The sequence below is a fragment of the Haliotis cracherodii genome, unplaced genomic scaffold, assembly GCF_022045235.1.
Source record: "Haliotis cracherodii isolate W230 unplaced genomic scaffold, xgHalCrac1.p SCAF_12, whole genome shotgun sequence".
Lineage (NCBI taxonomy): Eukaryota > Metazoa > Mollusca > Gastropoda > Lepetellida > Haliotidae > Haliotis > Haliotis cracherodii.
Window position 1 is genome coordinate 7,769,204 of NW_027266267.1, and position 24,424 is coordinate 7,793,627.

At 39.9% G+C, this 24,424-nt stretch overlaps 2 protein-coding genes across 4 annotated transcripts in view; both read left to right on the forward strand.

Annotated features, from left to right (window-relative positions):
- Positions 1–10,967, forward strand: part of LOC139458161 (beta-1,3-galactosyl-O-glycosyl-glycoprotein beta-1,6-N-acetylglucosaminyltransferase-like) — an 87,426-nt gene extending 76,459 nt beyond the window's left edge. For 2 of the 3 annotated variants that reach the window (XM_071239487.1, XM_071239490.1), the window contains exons 3-4: positions 2,416–2,642; positions 6,027–10,967. In XM_071239487.1, the coding sequence (XP_071095588.1) occupies positions 2,416–2,642; positions 6,027–6,343 (544 nt within the window). In that variant the 3' untranslated portion in view covers positions 6,344–10,967. The remainder of the gene's footprint in view (positions 1–2,415; positions 2,643–6,026) is intronic. The other variant, XR_011652657.1, reaches the window with a different exon arrangement.
- A 3,693-nt stretch (positions 10,968–14,660) lies between these two features.
- On the forward strand, positions 14,661–19,422 carry LOC139457491 (C-type lectin lectoxin-Lio3-like). Its single transcript, XM_071238873.1, has 3 exons — positions 14,661–14,898; positions 16,657–16,833; positions 19,184–19,422. The coding sequence occupies exons 1-3, from the start codon at positions 14,661–14,663 to the stop codon at positions 19,420–19,422; spliced, it is 654 nt and encodes a 217-aa protein (XP_071094974.1).
- The last annotated feature ends 5,002 nt before the right edge of the window (positions 19,423–24,424 follow it).

Consider the following 24,424-nt stretch of genomic DNA (forward strand, 5'->3'; position numbering starts at 1 on the left):
GTTTTCGAGAAATTTGAAATGTTCCGGCATTTTTATTCGATTTAAACAGGTATGGTTGAGAATAGTTTTTTTCAAGAGTGTCCTACAGAATGGGTGACCTTTGACCGAAAAGCACCGGGGAACAGATGCCTTTACGCTAATGTATCATGCGTGATACTCTGAAAGTGCAGTGCAGAGTGATCAATTTGCAATAAATACCTTCTGTTCAGTTTGCCTCAACGAAAACCCTTTTAATGATGATAAAAACATGCTTTCTTCGTCGTTTAAGAAGGGAGAATACAGATTGCTGAAATATATATATGCTAACAATGACAGTTTTTGTTTGACTTACTGAAATATATCAGACAAGCAGGATGTTCTTTGGGTTTGCAAGACGTGGTTGTTTAAAGATAAGAAACGTGTTTTAATGCCACGGCGACCCTCTGTGGTCTTGGGGATAACGGGAAACCAAAATACGTTAAAAAAGGTACTTTTTGTTACCCTGCCTGCCGCTCGGCATTAGAAGGATAAAACAAGTACTTGTCGGCTCGGATTCTGTGTCTGAGTGGAGTATTCATTTTAAACTGCGGCATGGTATCTCAGGGGGGTAGCACTATAAATCGGCATTAGTCCGGACTGGTACAACCACGCACACACACGGTCACGCACACACACACACGCACGCACGAACGCACACGCACGCACGCACGCACGCGCACACACAGCCTGGTTGACCCGTGTCGGCACCCGTTGACTAATTTACGTTATACTTCGGTTGACCAAAGATCTGAACCAATGAAAGCTTAGAGTGTGGTACTAAAGTACTTTTCACCTCATATGAAACCCGTGAAAGCATCATACGATTTTCGGTTTATGAAAAGCTGATACCGTCTGAATATTTTATGTGCTTGAAGTACGTGTCCTCTTTTAAATGACAGTGAGTTTGTGTTGCAACCGCTGCAGTAAGAAGTAGGTCTATTCCGTCACGGCTTGTCACGTTAATGTTGGAGTGATGCATGTCTTAGGCGTGCACCACAATACTGACTTGTAAACAGGTTTCTTAGGTATCCGGGGGGCACGGGTGGCCCAGTCGTCTAAGGCGCCGCGATTCGCCTTGCAGAGTTTCGTCCCTTGGGCACGCCAGAAACCTATGATTGTGGGTTCGAATCCCGGTTCGCCCCGATTATGTTTCTAGGTTTGTCAGCACCATACCTGAGCTCGTGGGTTTCACCGAAGTGGTAAACGTCTGAGACCTGCATCACTTCGGGCTCTCCTCCCACATTAAGCTGACACGTCGCGATATAACTGGAATACTGTTAAAAGCGGCGTTAAGCCAAACTCACTCACTCACTCTTAGGTATCCGTGTCAAGAGCGGATTTACATTTTTAAACGTTTCGGTGTTGACACCAACGCGGTTATCAAGGATGTGATGGACAGAAATGCGAAGTAGGCAGGTTATACTCATTTGGAGAGTGATAATTGGGCTAGATTGAACACAGTTTTAATTGGCTAGCGCTCTCAACTCATCAGGGACATGATGAGACTCGTACGTGGTACGAGTTGAAAGCGCTAGCCAATTAAAACTGTGTTCACTCCACTGATTTAATTATTACTATACTGTGCCTGAGAGTTAGAACTTTATTGTGCTATGATTATGTATTGATTGATGAGGTAGATAAATGTATACTTGGATGAGGTTTAAGTCCGTATCATACGTGGAATCACCAAAGAAAACATTGCTAAATTAATCAAACCACGTACCATTGCTTGTGTTGTTGTGTATAATACTTGATTTCCAAATGTCATGAAAATCCTTTGGCAAATTAGAGTACTGCTTTTAAGTTCTTTGCTTTCTTTGATTTCATTTCAAGTTTTCTACTCACGACAAATAGTTTATATCTATTCCTCGTTATACAATACTGCCTCCTAGAGCGATCTGTTTTATATCTCCTCAATAATCTGAGATTATTTTCATGTTTGGCAGTTCTCCACTCTAAATTGTAAAGGCAGGCAGGCAGGTAGGTAGGTAGGTAGGTAGGTAGGTAGGTAGGTAGGCAGGCAGGCAGGCAGGCAGGCAGGCAGGCAGGTAGGTAGGTAGGTAGGTAGGTAGGTAGGTACATGTAGGTAGGTAGGTAGGTAGGTAGGTAGGCAGGCAGGCAGGCAGGCAGGCAGGCAGGCAGGCAGGCAGGCAGGTAGGCAGGCAGGCAGGCAGGCAGGCAGGCAGGTAGGTAGGCAGACAGGTAGGTAGGTAGGTAAGTAGGTAGGCGGGTGGGTAGGTAGGTAGGTAGGTAGGTAGGTAGGTAGGTAGGTAGGTAGGTAGGTAGGTAGGTAGGTAGGTATGTTGAAAGTGAAATGGCGTGAAAGTTTTACAAAATATATGCCCTGGGGTCTGTTAAAGAGAATATTCTGATGATGAACGCTGTGTTATATTTCAGAGCCAACACAGGGAGATTCCAAAAGGCCGGGGACCCCCCTCATGGCATCACACCGGTCAAGGGCTCTGTGCACATCGTGGTCAACAGGGGGTTTGTGGACTACGTCCTGCACAACAAGACAGCCCAGGACTTTCTGGCGTGGGTGAAAAAAGTCGATGTACCCGACGAGACGTTTTTCACATCGCTCAATCACAACGCTCATCTTCGTGTACCAGGGGCATATTTAGGTATAGTATTATGGTGGTTGGTTCGCCTCTTAGGTCGCAACACATGGAACATTGTTTTCAGACCAATAATGTAAAGTATAACCATTAGTTGACAGTAATGGTGCAGACAAACCAAGGATCATAATCTCCAGGGATTCAAACTCATGGTCAGCGGTCCTCAACTATGCAGAGCGAATTACGACGACAGGGACGGCAATCCCACCCATACCGTATTGACATCGTTCACATATGTTTGTCAGGTAGTTTGGGGGCTAGAACGTTACTAGGTATTTTATCTAAAATGGATAGAATTATCATTACACCGCCCGCATGTTATCGGAAATGAGCGGACCACTGTAACTTGATAATGCCCTCATATTGCTTGACGACGGGCCATTATCACTCCCGTTGTTAGATGACGTCATAGGATAGGGATAGGTGACGTCATGTTCAATAGTGACCTCATCTGGTTTGTTTTCTGACGTTTCCATATTTGTAAAAGTGGGTCAGTGTCATTCGTGTTGATTGCAGTATATGTTTCGAAACGGATATTGTTCTTTCTTTGATCTGATAACAAATTCCATCCATTTTTAGCTGTAATAACGGTAACGCTATTTTTCAGGGCATTATCATTTGCAGAAGCCCTCGGTCTTTTCAACCGCCCTCCGTCGGGCAGTTAATGGAAGACCTCAGGCTTCTGCAAATGTTAATGCCCTGAAAAATAGCGTTAGACTTATAGCAATGTTTCATGTAGATAATGCTTCTGCCGTAAAAAATATTGCATATTCTGTCAAACATCTTTGGGACTTCAAGCTGTTTTAAATATGCATGTAAAATCTAAACGATATTGAAAATGGTGGTTTGCATCAGTATTTTATTCTATCAAGATGCTTAGCCTGTGATTGATAGGGGGCACGGATGTCACAGTCGTTAGTGCAAAGTTGCGTCCCCTGGGTACACCAGGAGCCTATGATTGTAGGTTCGAATCCAGGTTCGCCCCGTTTAAGTTTCTAGGTTTGTCAGCACCATACCCGTGCTCGTGGGTTCCACCGAAGTGGTAAACATCTGAGACCTGCATCACTTCGGGCTTTCCTCCCACATTAAGCAGACACGCAGTGATAAAACTGTAGTACTGCTAAAACCGGCGTTAAACCCAACTCACTCACTCAATGTCATTGATGACATACTACGACATTTTCATTATCGATATCTGCTTGGCGATACGCCGAATTTATACCGTCAAGAGTTATCTCCCTGTTATTTCCTAAGTCGTTTCAGCAACACGACGTGTGTGGGGATTCACATCAATAGGCACAAAACGAAAAAAACTACGTATCTCATGTATTTTTTCAATATTTTTGGTTCAATGGTTTTGTAGTTAATGAACAGTGTCCGATGAATAATTGGGGATCCGAACTCAAGGACCATCAAGGCCTCTGACTGGGCCCTTTGATTTTATTGATCAGTTGATCCTGGCGACATTGCACATGCTCAATCTATGCATGCCCCTTTGATACAGCTTAAAAAATAAGATCACACATTATTGCATGTGCACGAGCGAGCAAGTGAGTGAGTGAGTGAGTGAGTGATTGTTTTGGCCAAACACGTATGGCTCTTAATGAACCAGCCCGGAGTCGAACTAATGGACGAACTAGTCGAACTAATGGACACGGTTGACCGACCGCCTTCCCCGTAACATAATGCAATTAACGTACATGTATGATATTATCTTTAAAAATAAACCAATACCATACAACTTGAATCGTAGTTCAACAAAGGTTTATACATTCGGAACACATCACAAACGAGAAATAAAATATACTCGGATGTATTATGCTATGTACTTCAAACCTGAGTCAAGTCTACCCTACGGCATGATTTAGCTAAATATGACTCCGAGTAAAATCTATTCCAAAAGTTATTTAAAACAAATATATTTGATAGAAAACGATTCATTCCTCTCCAAAACATCCAAAGCATGAGTCTTTCAGATAGTCTATCACCAGAATTATCACTGCCAGACAAAAGGAAGTGTGCGATTGAAAATTGGATTTGATTTACAAAATTAAACGTTATCAAAACGTTACTGAATCAAACGTTTTCAAAACGTTATCAAAACGTTACTGAATCAAACGTTTTCAAAACGTTACTGAATCAAACGTTTTCAAAACGTTACTGAATCAAACGTTTTCAAAACGTTACAAAATTAAACGTTACTGAATCAAACGTTTTAAAATCGTTACAAAATCAAACGATTTCAAAACGTTACTAGGCTGAAAACAGTCACCAAAAGCACTGCAAGCCGAAACACCACAATGGGACCCGTATCAAATACAAGGTGAGGTGAAATGGGGTTTAACGTCGCGTCCAAGATTATTGCACTTATATAGCGGCGTGCATGTACGTGTGTGTGTTTGTGTGGCTGCTTGTACTAGTCCGGACTGATGCCTATTTATAGTGCTAGCTTACTGAGATACCATGCCGCAGTTTAACATGAATACCCCACTCAGACACAGTATACTGACTCCGAGCCGACCAGTCCTTGTTTTAGCCCCTTAATGCCGAGCGCCAGACAGGGTAACAACAAGTACCATCTTTTAACGTCTTTTTGTATGACGCGGTTGGGGACCGAACCCCGGACCTTCCGCTCTCCTGGCGGACGCCCTACCACTAGACCACGGATAGCGTATCAAATACAACACCATCCAATTACTATTTGTTATATATTTCCCTTCAGTCACCATTAAAGATGGGCGGACGCCCTACCACTAGACCACGGAAGCGGTCGTATCAAATACAACACCATCCAATAACACCATCCAATAACTATTTGTTATATATTTCCCTTCAGTCACCATCAAAGATGGACGCATACTCGTTATTGCCATGTTGTTTATAAGTGCAGATAGAGTTAACCTTCCCGTTAAGGCTGTGATTATTTATCATGAATCGGTCCCAAAACTCTTCTATTTTAGTTTGATATATATAGTTTTTGTTTGTTTGTTGTTTAACGCCGCACTCAGCAATATTCCAGCTTTATGACGGCGGTTTGTAAATAATCAAGTCTGGACAAGACAATCCAGTGATTGACATCATGAGCATTGATCCACGCTATTGAGATACGATGACACGCATCAACCAAGGCAGCGAGCCTTGACCCCCCGATGCCGTTATATAACCAACACAAACGCGAAGCATGAATAAAAACATGCGTGTATAAGGACCCCATGACCCCATTTCAATAAACTAGTGATAAAATAATCGAGTTGGCTTATTGCGATAATTTCATATGGTTTTTTTCAGCTAAACATCACCAATGAATGTTTTTTCGCTTATTCATATAAAATATAAAATTGTTATATTTTCTAACAGCAGTTATCATAATTATTGATGATTTTTTTTCAGGGGACCCAGAAACAGACCGAGTGATAAAACCATTCCTGGCACGGTTTAAAAATTGGGGCAACGAGCCTTTTGATTGGCCGTGTGAAGGACAACGCGTGCGCCTTATTTGCATATTTGGAATCGGTGACCTTCCGTTATTGAGGTCAAGGCCAGAGTTGTTCACGAACAAGTTCTACTGGGACTACCAACCCTATGCCTTAGATTGCATGGAGGAGCTTCATTATAACAGAACGAGGGACGAGTATCTAGGACGGCGGTCTTTTGATGACTCCTACTACAAGACCCTGTCTTTTGTGAAAAACAAAGTACCTCTTTAACTCCAAAAAAACTGTGGCCCAGTTGTCTAAAGCGCCGCGATTCGCTGTGCAGAGTTGCGTCCCTTTGGCACGCCAGAAACCTATGATTGTGGGTTCGAATCCCGGTTCGTCCCGATTATGTTTCTAGGTTTGTCAGCACCATACCCGTGCTCGTGAAGTTTCACTGAAGTGGTAAACGTCTGAGACCTGCATCTCTTCGGGCTTTCCTCCCACATTAAGCAGACACGCTGTGATATAACTGGAATACTGTTAAAAGCGGCGTTAAACACAACTCACTCACTCACTCCCAAAAAAGTTATCTGAACACACTGGGAGATTTGATCACGTCTGATTTATTTTTCAAAACGTGTTAACGGTGAATGTGTAAGTGCTTCTAGAAAAATGATACTGACGACGTGAAAGAGATATATAATATTTATTGGATTTCAGGTTGATCATTTCCATGTGATGAGTTTTTGAGATACCATGTGCAATTATAGAATTGTATACTATTGTATATATTTATTTTCGTGGCGTTACTGAAAGTATATTGTATGAGCGGTTCTTGATTTCTACACCGTACGAATTGACTTTAATGTATATATATGAGGTGCGACGTTCAGTCATTTACGGGTCGGTATATTTATACACACCTGCTGTGGCGTGCACGTGCAAATCGTGTTTCTCGATTCCCTGGTGGTGTTTTCGCTTGGATAAACTAACTCATTCCCTCCTCTAGCAGCTTTTAATGCGCAGCAACGAATGGAGAGGTACACCAAAGATATAAACTGATTGCATACACGTGCATCATACGCTGTGTCCAAGCTTTAAATGTATGCAGAAGGTAACCAATCATTGGTCAGGACCCCTTTTTAAGCTTAGTTTACGAATCTATCGACTCCAAAAAGTAAATAAGATACAAACTAGTGAGTTTTTTTTAATTCGGCCGATTACAATAAAAGTTAAATTTAAAAAAGAAGCTCATTTCGGCCGTTATAAGTATAAATATTTTAAATACTATAATCGCAGCCTTTTGAGAATCAAAACAACGAATTTTGACGAATTGCAAGGTAACAATACTGATATATAAAATTGAAATGTCTTTATTTGTATTTTCGATCGACCAACCTGAATTATTGGGATAAAGCCGTATTCCCCAAAACAGATGCAAATGTAAATAGCAAACGGAGTGCTAGTTTGTGTACTGCCAGTTCTAGTCATCTCTCACATTCCTTGGTTTGGTTAAGTTTTGTTTTGAATCCTCATTATTTTAGGGCGGTCGGGTAGCCCAGTGGTTAAATTTAAAGTGTTCGCTGGTCACGCCGAAGACCCGGGTTCGATTCCCGACATGGGTACAATGTGTGAAGCCCATTTCTGGTGTTCCCCGCCGTGATATTGCTGGAATATTGCTAAAAGCGGTGTAACACCAAACTCACTTACTCACTTAGTTGATGCATGTCATCGAACCCAATTGCGTACATCGATGTTCATGATGTCAGTCACTGGATTGTCTGGTCCAGACTCGATTACATACAGACCGCCGTCATATAGCTGGAATATTGCTGAGTGCGGTGTTAAACACCAAACAAACAAACAAACAAACGAACAAAACCTTGATGGCTGTGTTCCGTATGAGGCCAGACTTTTTGTAGTTTTTTAGACCGATTTTGAAAGTGAAAAATATGGTAGGTAGGTAGGTCGAAAAAACAAACAAATGTGCTGTATAGTTTTTTGTGTCATCATTCTGAATTAATAAATGATCAAGGTAAAGTCCTGGCTGGCATTTCAGTACCATTTTTTTTTTGGTCAAAGCGATCTTTACGGTCGGCAGTATAAACAAACTTTCATTCTGATTTCATAATGTTTATTTATAATATTTTCGAATATAAGGTCGGTAGATCCGTAAACCAAGCGAAAAAGAAGTGGTTTTTTTTGTGTATGTTGACTTTTGATGAGTTCCGTTTATTTACGTCTATTAAGTTCTGAGCTTTAATGTTTTACGTGTGTCATATCATTTGTTTTCATTGCTATTTTAACAAATTCAAATGTAATTCTTTACATTATTTTATTTTCAGTGATTCAAGGTTCAGATACCTCAGTTACATCTCATTATAGCAATCCAGACTCAGACTCCGTCATGTACAGGCCACCGTTATAAACAGTAAAACCTCGTGTCGAACTTTGATGTGTCGAACTTTGATGTGTCGAACTTTGATGTGTCGAATTCCCGGCTGTCTCGAACTCACCTTCAGGTCCCCACGAATTCCTTCTACATTTATAATCGTTTATACTCGTGTCTGTCGAACTGGATGTGTCGAATTCCCTGTTGTTGGGAGTATCCCAAGTATCCAAATTAAGAATAGAATTCCCCTGATGACTCGAACACAATCTCTCATAACATGATATATGATTGTCTTACTTTCACTCTGTTGGTTGTCTCGAACACCGGATAACTCGAACCTTTTTCAAGGTCCCCACGAGTTCGACACAAAGAGGTACGGGAGTTACGGTGGTCTTGGCGCTGACATTGCTTTGCGGAAGGACACTCTGTCTGGTTTAGTGTGACGTCATACCCCTAAAGGATGCTTTCATACTCATACTATTGACCACCGGTTTGACTGCTGCACTATGACCGTGTGATGGTATAAACTATATATATATCACCTCGGAACAGAGCTTTTGTGTTTCCCGTGGGTTTTTTTATGTGGAGTTATGTGGAGTTTTTAAATGCTATATTTTCATATATGAAAAGATTTTATATTCCAAGATGTACCAAAATCAGCTTTATTTTTTTGCATATGCTTATAGTGATATGTTTTATGTATGTTATCGGATCATAAAGGCACACTGGGAGTATATACTATTGTTTTCTAAATTATGTCTCACGGATTGTGTTATTGTTTGCTTTGCTATGTGTTTGGTTTGCTTGACGGGTGATTCAAATGTGTTCTACTCGGTATTTGATAGGGATACTCTGGTTGAGCGTCCAGATGGGGAATATATCTGACTGGTTGGGCGTCCAGATGGGGGATATATCTGACTGGTTGAGCGTCCACATGGAGGATATATCTGACTGTTTAGGCTTCCAGATGGGTGATATATCTGACTAGTTAGGCGTCCAGATGGGTGATATATCTGAGTGTTGAGGCGTCCAGATGGGGGATATATCTGAGTGTTGGGTGCCCATATGGGTGATATATCTGACTGGTTGGGTGCCCAGATAGGTGATATATCTGACTGGTTGGGTGTCCAGATGGGTGATATATCTGACTAGTTGGGTGCCCAGATAGGGGGTATATCTGACTGGTTGGGTGCCCAGATAGGAGATATATCTGACTGGTTGGGCGTCCAGATGGGAAATACATCTGACTGGTTGGGTGCCCAGATGGGTGATATATCTGACTGGTTGGGTGCCCAGATGGGGGACATATCTGACTATATGGGCGGCCAGATTGGGGATATATCTGACTGCTCGGGCGTCCAGATGGGTGATATTTCTGACTGGTTAGGCGCCCAGATGGGGATATATCTGACTGTTTAAGCGTCCAGATGGGGGATATATCTGACTGGTTGGGTGCCCAGATGGGTGATATATCTGACTGGTTGCCGCATGAAGCGTTTACGTCGGTGTAACTTTATAGCCCTGTTGGTACTATGGTCAAGTGCCGGTAATATGGTCTTATATCGGTAATTATAGAGTGATGAAGGTAATATGATCTAATATCGGTAACATTGTCTTATATCGGTACTGTGATCAAATATTGGTTATATGGTCTTATGCTGATAATACTGTCTAATAATATGGGTGATATGATCTTATGCAGGTAATATGGTGTCATACCGATATAAATTATCTAAAATCGGTAATATGGTCTCATATAGGTAATCTGGTCTAATATAGGTAATATGGTCTAACACCTGTAGCTGGTCTGTTATAGGTAATCTGGTCTAATATAAGTAATAGCGTCTAACATCTGTAGATGGTCTAATATAAGTAATATGGTCTAATATAAGTAATATGGTCTAATATAGGTAATATGGCCTAATATAGGTAATATGGTCTAACATCTGTAGCTGGTCTAATATAGGTAATATGGTCTAATATAGGTAACATAGTCTGATATAGGTAATATAGTCTAATATAGGTAATATGGTCTACAATCTGTAGCTGATCTGATATGGGTAATATGGCCTAATATAGGTAATATGGTCTAACATCTGTAGCTGGTCTAATATAGGTAATATGGTCTAATATAGGTAACATAGTCTGATATAGGTAATATAGTCTAATATAGGTAATATGGTCTAAAATCTGTAGCTGATCTGATATGGGTAATATGGCCTAATATAGGTAATATGGTCTAACATCTGTAGCTGGTCTGATATAGGTAATATGGTCTAATATAGGTAACATAGTCTGATATAGGTAATATAGTCTAATATAGGTAATATGGTCTAAAATCTGTAGCTGATCTGATATGGATAATATGGCCTAATATAGGTAATATGGTCTAACATCTGTAGCTGGTCTGATATAGGTAATATGGTCTAGTATAGGTAATATGGTCTAATATAGGTAATATGGTCTATTATCTGTAGCTGGTCTGTTATAGGTAATATGGTCTAATATAGGTAATATGGTCTAGTGTAGGTAATATGGTCTAACATCTGTAGCTGGTCTAATATAGGTAATATTGTTTAATATGGGTAATATGGTCTAACATCTGTAGCTAGTCTGTTATAGGAAATATGGTCTAACATAGTAATAGGGTTTAATGTAGGTAATATGGTCTAATTTAGGTAATATCGCCTAATATATGTAATATGGTCTAACATCTGTAGCTGGTCTAATATAGGTAATATGGTCTAATATAGGTAATATGGTCTAACATCTGTAGCTGGTTTGTTATAGGTAATATGGTCTAATATAGGTAACATAGTCTGATATAGGTAATATAGTCTAATATAGGTAATATGGTCTAAAATCTGTAGCTGGTCTGATATGGGTAATATGGCCTAATATAGGTTATATGGTCTAACATATGTAGCTGGTCTAATATAGACAATATGGTTTAATGTAGGTAATATGGTCTAATATAGGTAATATATGGCCTAATATAAGTAATATGGTCTAACATCTGTAGCTGGTCTAATATAGGTAATATGGTCTAATATAGGTAACATAGTCTGATATAGGTAATATAGTCTAAAATAGGTAATATGGTCTAATATAGGTAATATGGTCCAACATCTGTAGCTGGTCTGATATAGGTAATATTGTTTAATATAGGTAATATGGTCTATTATAGGTAATATGGTGTAATATAGGTAATATGGTCTAAAATAGGTAATATGGTCTAATATAGGTCATATGGTCTAATATAGGTAATATGGTCTAACATCTGAAGCTGGTCTGATATAGGTTATATGGTCTAATATAGGTAATATGGTCTAAAATAGGTAATATGGTTTAATGAAGGTAATATGATCTAATATAGGTAATATGGTCTGATATAGGTAATATGGTCTAATATAGGTAATATGGTCTAATATAGGTAATATGGTCTGATATAGGTAATATGGTCTAACATCTGTAGCTGGTCTGATATAGGTAATATGGTCTAATATAGGTAATATGGTCTAACATCTGTAGCTGGTCTTATATAGGTAGTATGGTCTAATATAGGTAATATGGTCTAACATCTGTAGCTGGTCTAATATAGGTAATATGGTCTAATATAGGTAATATGGTCTTATATCTGTAGCTGGTCTAATTGTCGGCACTGCGCTTTACAGTCACCTCGATATATATCCTCAATACTCCGGGACTTACAGTACGGCTGTACGCTGTGATGTGTGGACCATTGATATAACTATCGGGTTGTACGAGTATATTTGTACCACTGATCTCTTATGATGAAGTATCCCGCGAAGGGACAAATATATAGTACTCAAAACAAGTAAAGGAACAACCAAGTTTACAATACCCACTTATTATGCCAGATTGCCTCTATTCATATAGAAACATAGGGTGTTCTTTAACTTCTTTCGAGTAGTATACATGCACTTTTTTTTGTTAAATCAAGGCGTGTGTAATGTGTATGACGTATTGAGCTCGTATAAAGATGCAGAGTACACAAAAATGTATTAAGTGTTATATGTACTGTGTTATGCGCTGTTATAAATTCGTTATCTATTTCATTTGTTGAATATGACACATTGTCACAGCCGTTGACTTCCTCATAACCGGATATGGCGTCGCAGGAGTTTCGAAACATTAAGTGCCTGATTGTATTGTGTGTCAAATTAAAGTGAGTCTTGTCTCTGTTTGATAGTTATACTGATGGCAAAAAATAAGAGAACGTGTACATCCAGAATTGACACAAAATACTAACGTTTCGCCAACTGTTGGCACGAAACGCTGACGATAAGGGTAAATTGTCTTAGGTAACAAGTCACTACTTGGCTGTAATATTGACGATGCGACGTCAAATGTGAAAACACTCTCTCTATTATGTTGTGCGTTCCCTTATTTCTTCCCATGAGTATGCCCTGTGAGAAAATAGTTTATCAATGTTGATTAATTATTTACAAAACGACAGAGGCTAGCCGTTTAGTCTTTCACAAGATCACATTTAAATCTTGCAGCGAAAGGTCATCAAAATATTTTGGACAATAAATCCATCTCAACTAATATGCTGTGTTTCATTTTCCTTGTCGTTGTTACATGTCTCGACTGTGAATGGAAGTGTATTGTTCCGCGTCCTAAAGGTCGGGGATCCCCAATATTATCTTGTTTACATATTCTTTGTCGTTCAATACCTTGTACATGTCTAGACTGCAATGTGAATGGAAGTGTATTATTCCGCGTCACATCCTATATCACCTTGTTCACATCCTATATCACCTTCTTCACATCTGATATCACATTGTTCACATCCTATATGACATTTTTCTCATCCTATATCACCTTGTTCACATCCTATATCACCTTGTTCACATCCTATATTACCTTCTTGTTCACATCCTATATTACCTTGTTCACATCCTATATTACCTTGTTCACATCCTATATTACCTTGTTCACATCTTATATCACATTTTTCACATCCTATATTACCTTGTTCACATCCTATATTGCCTTGTTCACGTCATATATCTCCTTGTTTACATCCTATATCACCTTGTTCACATCCTATATCACCTTGTGCACATCCTATTTTACCTTGTTCACGTCCTTAGTAGTAACATATCGCTCATTGTCGGTTCAATTCGTGACCAACTCGTGTTATTCCGACACAAGCCGAATAGCGACTCGTGCCCCTCTTGTGGACTACGCGCATTCTGATTGATTTGTCGTTTTTTCGCACATAAGACTGCGAACCAGTCTTCTTGCAGGTTACGGAAAAGGGCGAATGGTGAAACTATCGCTTCGTCGCCATTGTTTTTTGGGGACGAATCAGTATATATTATCGGGGGAGGGAGGCATTTTGTCAATGTTGTTCCAGTCACGTACGACCCGATACGTTCACATATAACTGGAATACTGTTCACAGCCATGACACTGAACTCCCTCACTCTACATTGAGCAACGGAACGTATACGAGCTGTCAAACTCCGGACAACGTTCCGGCCGTGTCAGGACAGGGTACACCAGAAGTTTGAAGCACTAGGCCACTCCACGTGTGGTTTGTTGTGGACTGACCTCCCTCACTCTACATTGAGCAACGGAATGTATACGAGCTGTCAAACTCCGGACAACGTTCTGGCGGTGTCAGGACAGGGTACACCATAAGTTTTAAGCACTAGGCCACCCGACGTGTGGTTTGTTGTGAACTTGGGTAGACTATTGATCAACCTGCAGAGCCACATAATCCATATCATCAAAATAAATTTATAATTTTCTGACGTCAAGTAATTACGATCAACTACTTTTGCCTCTGTAGTACAGACTGTAGATAATGAGTTTTGTTAATGTCCAGCAACCCTACCAAGACATCGATTCAGTTTCAAGTGTTTTATACAAACCAGATTGTTATGCTGTCATGAGGTACAGATCTATTCAACTGAAACAGTTTTCTGTCTCCAAATATTCTTACGTAAATTATTCACAATCGAGGTCGATTCGTGAAGACAGTTCCGTCAAAATAATTAACCAATTAATTTCTGTTTCATAACCTGTGGCTTGGTTTCTTGGTAAAGCTTACTTGACAACCAGCTTGTTTATCTAACGTATCACGCTTCAAAGAATGAGAAACATAAATCTGTGGAGATACTTTATTGACGAAGACGTAACGGTTTAAGTCCGTCGGAACCGCCGGTGAGGTAGTTGTCAGTTATGGCTGCCGTGTTGGGGATGTCGATGCTGTTGAAGGGCACGTTTCTCACGTCTCCACTAACCGATGTGTGGGTGACCTCCAAGCTGGACTGTATTTCTAAATGCTACATGCAGGTCAACTGCTCTTCAGTGTTCTACAATAGCAACACCCATCTCTGTCAGCATGGCCCGGATGTGTATGGAGACAGCCAGCTGACTGCTGCAGCTGACGGGACGCAGTACTTCATCTGGACAACAGGTATCATCATCCGCTGTGGCAATGTTATGTGGAGTTAAATGTAGCCTTCTAGATTACTTGTTCGTGTGTGTGTGTGTGTGCGTGCGTGCGTGCGTGCGTGCGTGTGTGTTTGTGTGTGTGTGTGTGCGTGTGTGTGTGTTAACCGTGGGGTGGGTTTTGTTTGGTTTCTTAGGTGATTTCTCTTTTTAATAAGTTGGTTTTGGTTGTGGTATGTTTTTGTTGTGTTGTTGTTGTGAGGGCGGGGGGGCTGTTGTTGCTGTTTTGTTTGTTTGTTTGTTTGTTTTGTTTGTCGGTTGTGGGTTTGGTTGGTTGGTTGTTTGTTTGTTTGTTTGTTTGTTTTAGGGGGGCGCTGTTGTTGTTTTTTTTGGTGTGGGTGTGGGTTAGCTGGCTGCTTTTACTCGTCCGGATTGATTATAGTGCTAGCCTACTGAGATACCAGACCCAATGACTAGGAACAAACACAATTCAATTTAGAAAGACATATTTTACCCCGGCCCTATTACTCCGCAACTGTCAAACTGGGATGTAAAGTATACTATACAATACAAACTATATGGTAAAGTGGTTCGGCGGGCACAGTGGATTAAAGATTTTCGAAGTACATTACGTTGTTTCGGATCCATGTTGGGCCGCTGTCTCATGACAGGAGTACATTACGTTGTTTCGGATCCGTGTTGGGCCGCTGTCTCATGACAGGAGTACATTACGTTGTTTCGGATCCGTGTTGGGCCGCTGTCTCATGACAGGAGTACATTACGTTGTTTCGGATCCGTGTTGGGCCGCTGTCTCATGACAGGAGTACATAACGTTGTTTCGGATCCGTGTTGGGCCGCTGTCTCATGACAGGAGTACTCCGTCCATATTATGTTCACCCATATTTTACTTTTTACGACAAATGGAATCCTTTTGGATGGATAATCGAAACTGGGGTTTTCCGGTGTTATATTTATTTCAACTGCGTCGATGTTCCTGGTGGTCATGGTAGCGTCTTAATGTAACATTCATTCATCTACGTAAACGATAGCTACATCTGCGTAGATTATACCTTCATCTACGTAGACGATATTTACATCATCGTAGAATTTACTTACCTCTACGTAGACGATATTTACATCTACGACGATATTATTATCTATGTCGATGATAATCGTTTTTTTTAAAGCTCTATTACGCTTCCACACACATACACCTGTTACAAAAATAACAAAACGAACCTTTATCTTTTCCTAGCAGCATGACCTATTCAGTTGTACACAGTCGTAGTTTAAATCTGTCATGTCCGTTTTAATCTGGTGCAGCCTCCATTATTTACATACCGCCGCGTAAAACAACAAACAAACACATCTCAGTGTTTTTTACTACATATCGTATACAGGACGTACTGTTTGTTTGTTTGTTCGTTTGTTTGTTGTTTAACGCTGTACTCCGCAATATTCCAGCTATTGGACGGCGGTCTGTAAATAATCAAGTCTGAATCAGACAATCAAGTGATTGACATCATGAGCATCTGTCTGCGCAATTGGGATACGATGACATGCATCAACCAGGGCAGCGAGCCTGACCACCCGAAGCCCTTAGTCGCCTCTTACGACAGGCTTGGGTTGCTGAAGACCTATTCTCACCCGGATCTTCACAGGATTCTAGTGTGTATCAGAAGCTGATGACATACGCTGGATTTTTATTTTGTTTTATCTTCAGCATTGTGTATTTATGTCGCTAGACATTTGTTGTTATACGGCTGATATATGTTGACTTTAGTGGCATGTGGCAATGGCTACACGTGGCACCGTCGACTGAACCTGTGCTACAAGCTGTACGAGACAAAGGGGACTTGGTTCGTCGCTAAGAGTACGTGCGCGACTGACACCGGACACCTCAACAGAGTGGACAACGCAGACACGAACATGTTCATGAACGCTGTCGCAAAAAACCTTGGTCAGTACAAAACATCTGATTGTTCGAGTGAGTGAGAGAGTGAGTGAGAGTTAAAATATTAAATCACATCGGCAGTATTTCAGCCATATATCGCCAGCTATATATCGCCAGCAGCAAAAGTTGGGTCACTTTACTAAGATCTTTGGTATCCCCAGCAGGATGTACACCATTCCTCTAGAAAATAGGAATTATAAAATGTTCTACGATTATATCACTGGTAGATATAAAGATACTTTGAATGACATGGTCTTGCTATACCCTCTCAGACGGGACATTGTAATTAATTCTTCGTGTGAAAATTGGAATTATAAAATGTTCTAGGATTAAATCACTCGTAGATATAAAGATACTTTGAATGACATGGTCTTGCTGTACCCCCTCAGAGAGAGAATGTAATTCTTCGTGTTACCTGTCTACAATGTGTTAATCCAGAAATCTGTACGTAAAAGAGCCAATTGTGAAACGAACAAACAACCAACAAATGGTACATAATTAACAATTGTATTACAATTTCACTTGGTTTACAAATCAAAGCAAATTACTGCACAGCAATTACCATGGCAGTTAACAATAGAGTGGTAGTACAATATTCAATGACAATATATGATATGATGGCAGTGGTCAGTATCAAATACAAAAATACAGTGGTGATAGCAAAGGTCAGTGCCAACAATTTATATTCACCCAGCGGCAACTGTGGTGAAGCTCCGAGATTAGCAAAGCAGGGAATCAGGGATGATGAGCGATCCTCACATGAAGGCTGGGTTCAGGGCGATAAAACTGTGTGTGAGATGAGGCATGCACACTCCTTTCCCAGTATATATATAGTCTAACCAGCTTCCAGAACTTTCCAGATGGTGCAGTAAGGTTATATACAATGCGGGACCAGTCTCGCCGTTTACACATCGCACTAGCACCTAAATATAATAACTTCCTGACGACCGCATAGATAAAAAAGCACTACATTCCTGACGACTGATCACTGCCCCAAAACAATGCAATGAAGAGAAATAATGTAGCACAGTTACAATCGTTGTTAAGCAATAAGATACACTGCCACATTCGAAACAAGAACATTTAAAATATCATTAATTGGCATTTGTAATCCGAACACTTTATTTGACAAGATCATGATATGTAGTGTATTACATTTGTCAGATTAGAGATTGCTGTCACGACTTTGACATCAGTTTGCCACCAACCTTCATCTTTCATCCTAATGAACCGAAGCAAACTGTTTTTACTGCATAACAAAGAAAATAATGGGTGGACAATGCCACGGTCAGCTATTTGGCGGCGTTCCAACAAGTGGTTGATAGCATGATGACTATTTCAAATGCTTCCAGGTTATACGTTGTAGAAAGAAGATGTCCATAATTATAATGAGTGAGTGAGTGAGTATGGTTTTACGCCGCTTTTAGCAATATTCCAGCAATATCACGGCGGGGGACACCAGAAATGGGCTTCACACATTGTACCCATGTCGGGAATCGAACCCGGGTCTTCGGCGTGACGAGCGAACGCTTTAACCACTAGGCTACCCGACCGCCCCCCATAATTATAAGAAACCTCTACTTATAGCAGACTCCGTTATACGATTCCGACTCTGTGTATATCACAAGCATGTGTTTATGAATCACTATCAAATAGTGATGACACCAGGTGTTCGATGAAAGGTGAGTGTATCCTGACACACCAGCGGCAGTCGTCACAAACACATGCAAAGTCAAGTAGATAACACATCGGTGTTCGAATAGAGGTGAGATGAAATGGGGTTTAACGTCGCGTCCAAGATTAGTGCACTTATATAGCGACGTGCATGTACGTGTGTGTGTTTGTGTGGCTGCTTGTACTAGTACGGACTGATGCCGATTTATAGTGCTAGCTCACTGAGATACCATGCCGCAGTTTAACATGAATACCCCACTCAGACACAGTATACTGATTCTTTCTTTTAGCCCCTTAATGCCGAGTGCCAGACAGGGTAACAACAAGTACCACCTTTTAACGTCTTTTGGTATGACGCGGTCGGGGATCGAACCCCGGACCTTCGGCTCTCCGGGCGGACGCTCTACCACTAGACCACAGGGGCGGTCCTGTTAGAATAGAATTTCATATGGCATTTTTGTTGTCACTGATGCTTCAAATTTGGAAGTGTCATCTTCATATCAGCAATAATAAAACCTTTTGTAAGCTTTACTGACGCCTTGAATCAAACAACTTTTGAGCAAGAGACGTATGAGTTAAGTGGAAGAGTGGTAGAGCCATACAGTGTTCCACTTAATGTTCATGGGGAGAGAATGGGTTTTGAAGAACGTAAATCGCTACTCACCCAAGAACTGTTTTGTAGGTGGTTCAGTTTGGTCGGATGCCTCTGACAGACAGACGGAGGGAGCCTGGGTGTGGTCAAATGGTTCTGTGGTCAACCGCTTCTTCTGGGACGACGGACAACCTGCAGCAGGTGACACGATTCAAAGCTGTCTCATTATTCGCCATTATGGTGGACCAAACCGTTGGCATGACGACAACTGTAGCCAACTTCGAGCGTTTGTTTGTCAGCTGCCAATGTCAGAAATCAGCAATTGTTGATAAAGATAACATACTTGCACGTCAGATACACATCTTTGTAATGTTTGTTGTTTAACGCCGCAATCAGCAACACTCCAGCTACATGACGGCGGCCTGTAAATAATCGAGTCTGGACCAGACGATCTAGTTCGAGGGCACATAATCAACCAAATCACAAGGTCTAACCACCCTACTCTATCTGTTTGGTCGCCTCTTACGATCTGCAAAGGTTACTGTCTGCCGCTGAACAAAGATATGAGGACATCCCAATCCCACGTCCGAGCGACCTTTTATCCGACCAATCAGAGCGCCGCTTACCAGATCGGGAAAGTGACAGTCGGGTTGTGTGTTCAAATTATGCAACCTCGAAATGGTTAAGTTTTTATGAACTGAACTTTTTTACCTTCAGGCCGTGTTTCACGGCATAAGAAGAACATGTACAATACAAGTACAAAATGCGACGACATTCATATCGACAGTTGCGGGCTAAACGACTGATTCCGTTCAAAATCATCTTCAATGTCACAAACATTTATTTGAAACGGAAGAACCTTCCACAGCCCTTGAGAATTAAGCGCAGACAATTTCGGGCATCCATTAGACCTTCCACAATTTCCTTTTGTTCAGTTTTCAAATTTTAAATCGATATATTCCAAAGCTTAGTCAGGAATGGAAGCCAGCTACTTTCTGATTGGCTAATGTCGACTTCTTGTTAGTCATTTCATTGGTCGGTCAAAGTTTCCGAAGGGTCGTTCCGACGTGACCCTTAAAGGGATATCCTCAGGTGTTTGTACAGCGGCAGCGAGAAGTAAGTTGTGATTTTTAATGAGATTGATGTCGATGTGAACCTATTCTAACCCGAAATCCCCTCGAGCTTGTAATGTTCTGATGATTTTTATAAAGCGATGGAAAGAAATCCATCCACGAATGTTGCAATATTGATTTTCAATTTAGAAATTTGCTTACTTGTAACTGTATGGCATTGAAAGAATAAAAGCATTTGAAATTCCACAGTAATGTCTTCTTGACTCAAACAGAGTACAGAGCGAAGTTGCTGCAGCGTTTGTTGTTAAGTCGTCGCTCTTGACTGCGCCAGGATCCGCATGTGGGCGGATACCACATTGTACAGTAAACTACGGTTATAACGAACTCAAAGGGACTACTAATTTTAGTTCGTTATAACAGTAGTTCGTTATAAACATATATACAGCATAACTACAGCAAAAAGTCGGGACCAAATTGTAAGTTCGTTATATCCGTCAGTTCGTTATAAGCGTGTTCGTTATAACCGTAGTTTACTGTACCTGACTATTCCCCTTGTGTGGGATGACGCCATTCCCACAGACACGGGTTTCGCTGAAGTATTTAATGACTACGAAATGTGGGTTTGTCTCTCAATGTAACCTGCAACCCTGAGTTGCAACTGATCGTGAAGTATAATTCACCAAATTAGTTAACTCACGTTAAAGACGTTGGATACCATTGTTCATGCGCATACCGGACGCGCATGTAACTGCGAGTATTTGTAATGCGGTTACGTCCCTTTGACTCGCGGCTAATTGTACTTTACTCATAGAAATGTAAATTTATTGAGTTACCTCCCCTGATTCATTATTTAAGGGGTATGCTGTTTTGATTGAACATGATTTGAATATCCTTTGGTAACATGTTGTTTTTATTTTATAATTTTATTTTACAATGAATAAACATTAGAAATAAGCCAGTTAAGGAAATGTTGCGGAAACGAGCGATAGGTAATGAAACAATTGCTACTTCAGATTCGGTGTCCACGGGTGTACTGACATGCCATGTAATAACATGCCTCTCCAAGTGACAATGATAATTGCCTTTTACAAATGCGATACTTGTAAGCAAGCATACATTGAAACATCTGTGAGAGTTCCATGTGTTAAATTGTGATTCAGGGATTCGGATCTTAGACGGTAGTTTGGTGAAACCCACGAGCACAGCTGTAGTGCTGACACTTCTAGTAACATGACCAGGGCGAACCGAGATTCGAACCCACGATTATAGGTTTTTAGCACGTCTCATGGACGCAGCTTTGAACAGCTAACTGCGGCGTCTTCTGTACCTAGGTCATCCACACTCAATGGTAACCTAGTGATTAAAACGTTTTCTCGTCACGCCGAAGTCCCGAGTTAAGTTCCCTTTATGGGCCCAATGTGAGCCATTCAGGTAATATTGACATTGGTATTAGATAGATACTGGTATTACTAACACACTGGCATTACTGGCATACAGGTTTCACTAACATACTGGTATTACTGGCATACAGTTATTATTAACATGCTCGATTCACTGACATACAGTTATAACTGACAGACATATATTACTGAGATACATATATTACTGACATACAGATATTACTGACATACAGGTATCATTGACATACAGGTATTACTGACATACTGGTATTACTGACATACTGGTATTACTGACATACAGGTATTACTGACATACTGGTATTACTGACATACAGGTATTACTGATATACTGGTATTACTAACATACTGGTATTACTGACATACTGGTATTACTGACATATTGGTATTACTGACATACAGGTATTATTAACATACTGGTATTACTGACATACTGGTATTACTGACATACAGATATTACTGACATACAGATATCATTGACATACATGTATTACTGACATTGATATTACTGATGTACAGATATTACTGACATACCGGTATCATTGACATACAGGTATTTCTGACATATTGATATTACTGACATACAGGTATTACTGACATATTGATATTACTGACATACAGATATTATTGACAGACAAGCATTACTGAGTAAGTATATCTGACATACTGGTATTACTGACATACAGATACTACTGACATACAGATTTTAATGACATACAGATTTTACTGACAGACAAGCATTCCTGACATACAGATATCATTGGCATACAGGTATTACTGACATACAGGTATTACTGACATACATATATTACTGACATAAAGATATTACTGACATAATATCATTGACATACAGGTATTACTGACATACAGGTATTACTGACATACAGGTATTACTGACATACAGGTATTACTGACATACAAATATTACCGACACACAGATATTACTGACAGACAAGCATTACTGACTTAAAAGTATATCTGACATACTGGTATTACTGACATACAGGTATTACTGACTGACAGGTATTGCTGACATACTGGTATTACCGACATACCGGTATTACTGACACAAGAGATATTACTGACCTACAGATATTACTGACATCCAAGCAATACTGACTTACAATTTATCTGACATACTGGTATTACTGACGAACAGAAATTACTGACTGACAGGTATTACTGACATACTGGTATTACTGACATACGGGTATTATTGACATAGAGATATTACTGAAATACAGAAATTACTGATATTGCTGACATACAAGTATTACTGACACATAGGTATTACTGACATACAGGTATAATTGACATCCTGGTTTTACTGACATACAGGTATTACTGACATACTGGTATTACAGATATACAGGTATTACTGACTGACAGGTATTACTGACATACAGGTACTATTGACATTCTGGTATTAATGACTGACAGGTATTACTGAAAAAATGGTATAAATGACATACAGGTATGACTGACATACAGGTATGACTGACAAACAGGTTATACTGACATATAGGTATTACTGACATACAGGTATTACTGACATATAGGTATTACTGACATACAGGTATTATTAGCATCCTGGTATTACTGACATACAGGTATTACTGAAATACAGGTATTGCTGACATACTGGTATTACTGACATACGGGTATGACTGACATACAGGCATTGCTGACATACTGGTATTACTAACATACAGGTATTACTGACATACAGGTATTACTGACATACCGGTATTACTGACATACCGGTATTACCGACATACAGATATTACTGACATACAAGCAATACTGACTTACAAGTTTATCTGACATACTGGTATTACTGACGGACAGAAATTACTGACTGACAGGTATTACTGACATACTGGTATTACTGACATACCGGTATTACTGACATACAGATATTACTAAAATACAAAACATTCTGATATCCCGATATTACTGACATACAAGTAATACTGACATAAAGGTATTACTGATATACATGTATTATTGAAATCCTGGTATTACTGACATACAGGTATTTCTGACATACTGGTATTATTGACATCCTGGTATTACTGACTGACAGGTATTACTGACTGACAGGTATTACTGACATATAGGTATTACTGACATGTAGGTACTACTGACATACAGATATTATTCACATCCTGGTATTACTGACATACAGGTATTACTGATATATAGGCAAATTGCTGACATACTGGTATTACTGACATACAGGTATGACTGACATACAGGCATTGCTGACATACTGGTATAACTAACATACAGGTATTACTGACATACAGGTTTTACTGACATATAGGTATTACTGACCTACTAGTATTCCTGACATACTGGTATTACTGACCTACATATATTACTGACATACAGGTATAACCGATATACTCGTATTACAAACATACATTTATTGTTGACATACAGGTATTACTGTCATACATATATTACTGACTGACAGGTATAACTGACATACTGGTATTACTGACATACAAATATTACTCACATGCATGTATTACTGACATACAAGTATTACTGACATACAGGTATTACTGACATACATATATTACTGACAAACTGTCATTACTGACATAAAGGTATTAATGACATACTGGTATTACTAACTAATATGTATTGCTGACATACAGGTATTACTCATATACAGGTATAACTGACATACTGGCTTTACTGACAAACAGGTATTACTGACATACAAGTATTTCTGAAATACAGGTATTACTGACATACAGGTATTACTGACATACAGGTATTACTGACATACTGGTTTTACTAACAAACAGGTATTACTGACATACAAGTAT